At 44.4% G+C, this 8,573-nt stretch overlaps 1 protein-coding gene across 1 annotated transcript; it reads left to right on the forward strand.

Moving 5' to 3' along the window:
- The first annotated feature begins 6,025 nt into the window (after positions 1-6,025).
- LOC135975311 (uncharacterized) lies at positions 6,026-8,573 on the forward strand. The gene is made up of 2 exons (XM_065565713.1): positions 6,026-7,009; positions 8,004-8,573. Exons 1-2 carry the CDS (start codon positions 6,433-6,435, stop codon positions 8,477-8,479), a joined length of 1,053 nt encoding a protein of 350 aa, XP_065421785.1. The 5' UTR covers positions 6,026-6,432; the 3' UTR covers positions 8,480-8,573.

Here is an 8,573-nt window from a genome sequence, read left to right on the forward strand (position 1 = left end):
GCCCACGAAAGCTTATGCTCTAATAAATTTGTTAGTCTCTAAGGTGCCACAAGTACTCCTGTTCTTTTTGAGGATACAGACTAACACGGCTGCTACCCTGAAACCTTTCAGAATCAGGTTCCCAATGTGAATAATCACAAGGATGTATTCAAAGTCATTTTCACAAAGTGTTTCTAAAACTCATTTAAAAACTTGGGAACATTACCACAAGTGAAATCATGCTGGAGCATTCTCAGCAAGCCAATGAAAAAGGGATTCAAATGTAGTCCGTCTGGCACCAACTGCATTAAAACCAGTCCAGCACTATCATCCACCCACACGTGGGTGATTAAAATAATATCATATACAACTGCTTTCTGTCTTAATGGAGACAATGTTGTGTGTTGGCCTAGAGATGGATTCCTGCCGCAGACTTCAGCTCTGATCCGAACTTCAACAGAGTTTGGGTGTTCAGATCCAGGTCTTTGATTTGTCCCGTTACAAAAATAGGTGTGAATATGAAGTTCAGATCTATAGTCAAATACTCCCAAACTTTAAAGGTATTTGGATCTGAGATTTTGATTTAGGCTGATGTTTACATTGAAAATTGCACGGATTCCTTTGGAGTAGCATAGCAAGTAACCCAGAACTGCAGTGACTATAAAGTACTGGTATATTAATGTTTCAAAGGCTTTTTTTTGTTTTGTTTTGTTAGAAAAGAGATGTTTTCAAAAACTAAGGCAAAGCAGAAAGTCCTTAAGAGTCATGGATGATTAGGGTTTCCAATATACTGGAGAGAATCAGGCAATCTAGTTAATTTGTATATCTGACCATTTTATGGCATAATGTAAGCTAATCTAGTCAAAAGAAGTGCCATGTCCCCTTTGCTTCCATTGTTCATAATATTCATCTGCAAGGCACGTAGAGAAATACGCAGCAAACAGTTTTGATGAAGTAGCTAGTGGGTGTTCTTCCTTAGTATACTGGTGTTGAGACTCATTGGGTTACCATGATACAATTTACTATTGTTGGTTGTTTGTATTGCAGTAGAACCAGAAGCCCGAGCCCCACTGCATTGAGTGCTGTAGAAGCACATGAAAATGTGGCCCCTGCTCAAAGAGCTTACAAACCTGTTTCAAAGTGGAGTGGATCAAAGTGCACTATGGAACTTCTAGTGCCTGGCAGCAGAGACAGCACCAGTATACAGTAAAGTAGTGTGAGGTAGACTTACATCCCAGTTCGCTAGTCATTAATTGTTTGTATAGACAAGCCCTAAGTCTAAGGTGAGAGACCACAGGTGGATACAACAATCAGATGGGAGGAGCTCAAGGCAATAGGGATGTGATTTTGACTAGAAATGTCTCAAAGATAATTGACTGAGGAATTGCAACACCAATGTATTTCAGCTAGCTAGCTAAAATATTGCTGTAGTGCTTGGCTGGATCACCAATAAGCAGTTATTCAGGCTTTGCTCTATGCTTCTTTCTTGTGTTTTACATTTCATTATCAGTATTTTCAGATGAAAATATTCCTACTTCAGTAAATTACTGGAGGTGTTTCTTATTTTGTCAGTTAGAGACAGATTGTTTCTCTGCTCTTCTTCAAGACCTGAAACACTACAGCAATATGCCTTTCATTAGGTGGAATGGGAATGCTCTATCATTTATAATAGTATCTCCCCCCGCCCCCATCTACTGGAATTGTCACTGTGGTAATTTCCTTGGATTCTGTCACCTGTTTGACTGCACGTGTGTGTGTATGCACACTGCTTTTTAACGCATAGTTTCAGGCTGGTATGTGAACTTTAGGGAACCGCAGATGCTTGCTTTGCAGCTGGAGATGTTAATGACAGGACACATGGTTGCAAATGAGAGCAGTCATTCTTTAATCTCCTCGATTCATTTTTGAATGTGGGGGTGGATATTAGGGAAAGGTTTTCTCATTAGAACAAATGTCACAGATCTAAAAACCTCCCCATTTATATTCCTTCTAATGTTCTTCTGCTTGAGCAAGTGAGTTCTTAATGTCGATTTTAATTAAAGCATTTAAACCAGATTGCAGCTGTGCATCTAATGAATGGACTAAAGGGTCACTGGGAAATGTTTGTTTTCCACTCTTCCAAGGAGCAACACTTGTTGTTTGAGCCATGTGGACTCCAATCCACCCTACACGGAATGGAAGTCATCCTTCCAAGTTGCTAGAGTGTCTTGTTTCTTTTTGGTTTCCCTTTACAAAAAAAAATTAAATACTCCCTAGGAAACAAAAAGCAAGGTCTGGCAGGAAAGAGGATTCTGTGTTTACAGTACAACACAAATAATAAAGACCTCAGATCTCTTGCAAAAGGCTGGTTGGGAGATTCAGCTTTTCATATGTTTCCCTAGGTCACCACTGAACTTTCTCTCCTTCTTGCTGCCTTTCTAGTTTCGTTCAATATTTCTCCTTCTCTGCAAAGCCGTCAGCAGCTAACCAGTCTCAGGATCACTGTCCTCAGGCTTCAGTACCTGTTATTTGCAGGCTCTCAGATCTCATAATCTCCCCTGAAGGCTCCTAATTTCCCTCTAGGTCTAAATTGGCTCCTTCCTTCATCTCCACTGCTACCTCCTGGAATGCTAGAGATGTTCATTGATGTAAACCCATAGGAAGCTTGTGTGAGAAGAACATGGTGTCGGCTTTCCCAGGGTAATCCAGAAAATCCTCTTTGACTCTGGATGCTTTGGGCCAGGGCTGCTCTCCTAGTGCCTGCCATATTACAGAAGGGCAATTACTACTCTGCTGTGAAAACTATTGTTGCAGCATGGAGAGATCACAGAAAGGAGCGTCTGCAAAGCAGGAAACTGACATAGAATCAATGATTGCCCCCCCAGCCCTCCGTTCTGTTCTTTTCCTGTTTCCACCAGGACAGTTACATCATGGACAGTGCCAGTGCAAGCTTCCTCACCCAGCCACCGCAAGGGTGAGACTGTGCTGTGGCTCCTCAGAGATAGGCTGGGGAATTGCGGACAGAGAAGGTTGATACCTGCTGGTCTCTGTCTCTTGCTTTTCTGCTCTATCTCCTTGCCGACCCAGTCAGAGCTGATCAAAGAAAGGAGTCAAATGCCAAGCACCCAAAGCCAGTGGGAGTAGCAGGTCTCCATATATGACACACACACACACACACACATATATATATATATATATAAGTCCCAGGACCAGATTCTTGGCTGCTGGAAATCAGAGGGCTCCATTGAAGTCAACAAGGCTACACTGATTGCATCAGCTCTGGCCCATGGTCTCTTTCCCTGTGTTAGTCATCTCAAGATTCACCAATAAAGATGAAAGAATTTTTAAAATCTGACAATCTTCATCGTTCTTGCTGCTGTGTAATGCTGTGTCCAAGTGGGTTGTTGGCAGAGGGGAGCAAACCTGGAACCTCTGGGTCTTACAGCATGAACTTCTGCTGCCTCGCTAAAAGACAGGATTCTATCAAGCAAGGCTGTACCAGGCTCATCAATCTCTAAATGTGCCCAGTCACCACTAGAAAGGGTCAGAGTGCCACACTGAAGGAGTATGGAGTGTATTTGTTCACTCCGTTCCATTCGGTTTTCAGAGTGGGAATAAAACTAGACAGTTTCACTTTCTAGCACTCAACTACTAGCACAATACTGTACTAGAATTTTAGCTGGTTAACTGTTTTTTTTTTTAACTGAAAAGTCTTCCGTGAGAAAAATATGGCTTCTGTGAAAATGTTCACTTGGAAAATGCCAACTTCAACAAAATACTTTGATTTGCCTCTTGGAAAAAATCAAAACAAAGTTAACTTTGAATCATTATGAAATGAAACATTTTTTCGCAGTTTGAATTTGTTCGGGGAGAACTGATTGTTTTGGGGTCCCCTCCCCCTTTTTGGTTTATGGATTTCCAAGTGGTTATTTTCTCTATCTTTTTCATACTCTTTTCAACTAGAAAAAGCTAGAAAATGATCATGTTAAAGTGTGTGTGGGAGGAGGGTGGGGGGTTGTTTTCCAATGAGCTGTAGCTACATTTAGGGTACAGCCACTGTAAGGGAAAATTTCAATCCATTTTTCATAACTGAATTTTAAAAAATAATGAAAATGAACATTTCATCGCATGAATTGATAAACACTCATTGGAGCAAATTTGCACACACATTTGCACACGTGACTTCACATAGAAATATTCCAAGGTTTATTCACTCACGAGTTAAGTGCACATATATCAGGGTCTTTGTCTAAATCAGGAGGATGAAAAATTACACATGCTTTTAAAAATGTGCCCATACAATTTTTTTGAAACTTTTAAAAAAGAAAAATACTCCTTTCCCCCAGCATCTTTATTGGTTGTAAAGAGATTTGAGATCAAGGAGTGGAAGATGCTATACAAAGACCTTATCCGGTTTGTCAAGCTGGTCAATTTACAGGTCAATTAATGGCAATTGACCATGCTTAAATTCTTTCAAATATTCTATCAAGAAAGGCTGCCACCTCTATCAAGGCAATCTCTTTGATTGCATCATGGTGCCATTCTTTCTTCTTTTTTAAAAACGTCATTTCGTTTAACATTTTTCTAAATTAAAATAACAATTAAATAACTTGTTTTTTGTAATAAGGCATAAGAAGCTAAGCCTGTTGGAGACTATAAAGTCTTACTCTTTTGTTACTGTTCTAATAAATCTGTGCTCTAAAATATTTGACTATTTTTGACATTACTTGACAAGATTTGACTGGTTGGTTGACCAATTATTTTTGGACGGGTCTATTGTCCAATCCTACCTTAACTCCCATTGAAATCATGTCATAGCTGGTGCATGGTACCTTTTGTAATGGACCCAACAGTAAAACTACTAATATACAAGATGAAAACCAGACAAGACCTTGTCTGTGCTTGGAAATGTACCCATTGCTGGTCTCAGCAGTGGGGGCTATTGAGTGGGGGGCTTGAAGGCAATTTACCTGAAAGTGTAGACAGGACAGTACTGTTTAACCCAGCAGCAATTCCTGGCACTCATCAGTAATGGGTACAAAGCCCACACAGTCATCCTTACTAGGCAACCTCTTGTCCTGAGAGCATTCTAAAGCACACTCCAGTACATGAATACACTTCTGCTTCACCTTTATTGGAAATACACTTCTGTTAGGCTTTTGTTTTGTTTTGCCAGACCCTTGTGTGGTTGCTTATGACAGGCTTCACTATTCAGGAGGCACAAATCTCTCTGGAGAACTTGAGAGGGAAAAATAGAATCTTCTCTGTATTGGAATTCTTAAAGTCTATTGTTGCAGATTTGCTGCTATGTAACTTTGGAGTGAATTCTCTTTTTGCTCTGACATTGTTTGCTTCGTTGTTATTCTTTCTGTACCTAAGGAAGAAAATTAAAAAATCATTAAAAAGAAAGGGAAAGAGTATACAACTGCCCTACCTCTGTTCTCCAGAACAAAATCAAGTCCAAAGGACTATAGTCAGGGATATCTTAGGGAGGGAAGACCCAAACATTTTAAGAGTTCTAAATACACTTTTGAAGGTTTAACTTCTGGTCTAGATTTCCGAGATTTTCTAACTCAGTTTCTAGAGGCAAGAAGCACCAGCGGGGTAGAAGATGGGCTCAGAAAGAACTTTGTGCTCATTTTTCCTAATCACTCTGGGAGGTCAGTGAAAAGCAAAGGAATTGTTAATCAGCAACATTAGAAACAATTAGCTTTGGGATCTCATATTGCACGAGGGACAAAGTCCTCTCCTCTCCTGCCGCGGTCATGTACTCCTGACTGAAATGTGTGTTGATCAAGAGTAACTCCACTGAAGTAAATGCACAGTCCCTCCCCCTGGGGCAGTGCTTCTCTGCACAACCCCCAAAAGGCAGGGGGAGGGTCAGAGGCAAAGAATCCTTCCTAAAGCTGTAGAACAGGAGCAGAATTGCTGTACATCTAGTCTTGAGTCCAAGGTGCTATCCCTCTGAATCCACCAGCCATTCTCCCCTTCAGAGTTGCAGCTCCCCTGGCCCCACTGCTCACCCATCCCTTCCTTATGCCTCTCCCTGAACACTCCCCCTCTGTGCTAGGATTCAGAGGCCTGGTCTACACTAGGCGTTTATGTCGAAGTTAGCGCCGTTAAATCGAATTAACCCTGCACCCGTCCACACTGCGATGCTATTTAGTTCGACATAGAGGTCTCTTTAATTCGACTTCTGTACTCCTCCCCGACGAGGGGAGTAGCGCTAAATTCGACATGGCCATGTCGAATTAGGCTAGGTGTGGATGGAAATCGACGCTAATAGCTCCGGGAGCTATCCCACAGTGCACCACTCTGTTGACGCTCTGGACAGCAGTGCGAGCTCGGATGCTCTGACCAGCCACACAGGAAAAGCCCCGGGAAAATTTGAATTTGAATTCCTTTTCCTGTCTGGCCAGTTTGAATCTCATTTCCTGTCTGGACATCGTGGCGAGCACAGCAGCACTGGCAACGATGCAGAGCTCTCCAGCAGTGATGGCCATGCAGTCTGGGAATAGAAAGAGAGCCCCAGCATGGACTGATCGTGAAGTCTTGGATCTCATCGCTGTGTGGGGCGATGAGTCCGTGCTTTCCGAGCTGCGATCCAAAAGAAGGAATGCAAAGATCTACGAGAAGATCTCTAAAGACATGGCAGAGAGAGGATACAGCCGGGATGCAACGCAGTGCCGCGTGAAAATCAAGGAGCTGAGACAAGGCTACCAGAAGACCAAAGAGGCAAACGGACGCTCCGGATCCCATCCCCAGACATCCCGTTTCTACGAGGCACTGCATTCCATCCTCGGTGCTGCCGCCACCACTACCCCACCAGTGACCGTGGACTCTGAGGATGGGATACTGTCCACGGCCGGTTCCTCAGACATGTTAGGGGACGGGGAAGATGAGGAAGGAGATGAGGAGGGCGAGGCAGTTGGCAGCTCTCACAACGCTGATTTCCCCGACAGCCAGGATCTCTTCATCACCCTTACAGAGATCCCCTACGAAGCGTCCCCAGCCATTACCCCGGACACAGAATCTGGTGAAGGATCAGCCAGTAAGTGTTGTAAACATCTAAACATTTATTTTTAACAAAACAGGAATATTAACAATTAAAAGAATGGGTTGTTCATGATTAGTGTGCCCTAGGCGCTTAACGGTTTAGTAAGGGGCAGTGCAAGTTTTGAAAAGAAATCTAGCAATGTCCGGTTTTCAGTGATTGTCCTGCACAAGCCGCTCTACTGTGTATTCCCTGCTACTGCAGCTACAGTAAAATGCGGTCTATATGTGCGGGGATAGAGCAGTAATCCTCCTGGGACATCTCGATGAAGCTCTCCTGGAGGTAACTTGAAAGCCGTTGCATGAGGTTCTTGGGGAGAGCGGCCTTATTGGGTCCTCCGAAGTACGACACGTTGCCGCGCCACGAGATTATCAGGTACTCGGGGATCATTGCTCTGCACAGCAGGGCGGCATACGGCCCTGGTCTTTGGAGGCTTTCCCGGAGCATTCTCTCTTTGTCGCTCTCGGAGATCCTCATCAGGGTGATGTCGGCCATGGTGACCTGCTTTTAATTAGGTAGGGGAATGTTAGTGTTGGGACTGCTTTCCCGTTCCTTTACAGAACTGTCACCGCTGGTTTGCAGCCACGCGGTGGAGGCGGGAGAGGGGCAGCCGAAAGGGATCGTTCCCGGGGACAGCCGCGAGGGGGTGGGACAGGGGCAGAGTTCCCGCTTGCCGGATTGCTGGCAGCAGGGACTGACATTGATTTAAATGTGAAATGAGGCCAGTGGTAATATAAAAGTTTTAAACTGCCACAAGTGTACGGCTTACCATGTCTGCCTGCAACAGAAATTCCGTTGTGCTGCCTCGCTTCTCAAATGTGCTGTTCAAGACCCCAGGCACAGAATGCGAAGGCCGAGAATTCGACCTTGTGCTGAGTGCGCATGTGAAAGGTGCTGTGCATGGTCTTGTTCACAGAGAAAGACTATGTTCTTTGTTCACAACTACATTTATCTTTCAGAGGAATTCACTCCCTTTTTCCCATTTCCACAGCCCCGTCTGCGACTGTCTCACAACCTAGCCTGGAATCACACTCCCAGAGGCTAGCGCGGATTAGGCGTAGGAAGAAGAGGACACGGGAGGACATGTTCTCTGAGCTTATGGCCTCTTCCCAAGCCCAGGCAGCACAGCAGACCCAGTGGCGGGAGAACTTGACCCGAATGCACCAAGCCAACATGGATCGGGAGGAGAGGTGGCGGCAGGAAGACCAGCAGGCGACTCTAACGCTGCTTGGACTACTGAGGGAGCAAACGGACACACTCCGGCGCCTTGTGGATGTTCTGCAGGAACGGAGGCAGGAGGACAGAGCCCCGCTGCAGTCCATCTCTAACCGCCCTCCCCCGCCACCAAGTCCCATACCCACCTCACCCAAAGTGCAAAGAAGGAGAGGCGGCAGAGTCCCTGCTAACTCTCACTCCACCCCTGCAGAGAGCTCTAGTAGCAGAAGGCTCTCATTTCCCAAAATTTGAAAAGTTCTTTCCTTCCCGCCTGACACAAGCCCACGTCCAAGTTTCACCTCCCAATGCCATGTGTAGTTGATAATAAAAAATTCGTTTCTGTTAA

The sequence above is a fragment of the Chrysemys picta genome, chromosome 13, assembly GCF_011386835.1.
Source record: "Chrysemys picta bellii isolate R12L10 chromosome 13, ASM1138683v2, whole genome shotgun sequence".
NCBI lineage: Eukaryota > Metazoa > Chordata > Testudines > Emydidae > Chrysemys > Chrysemys picta.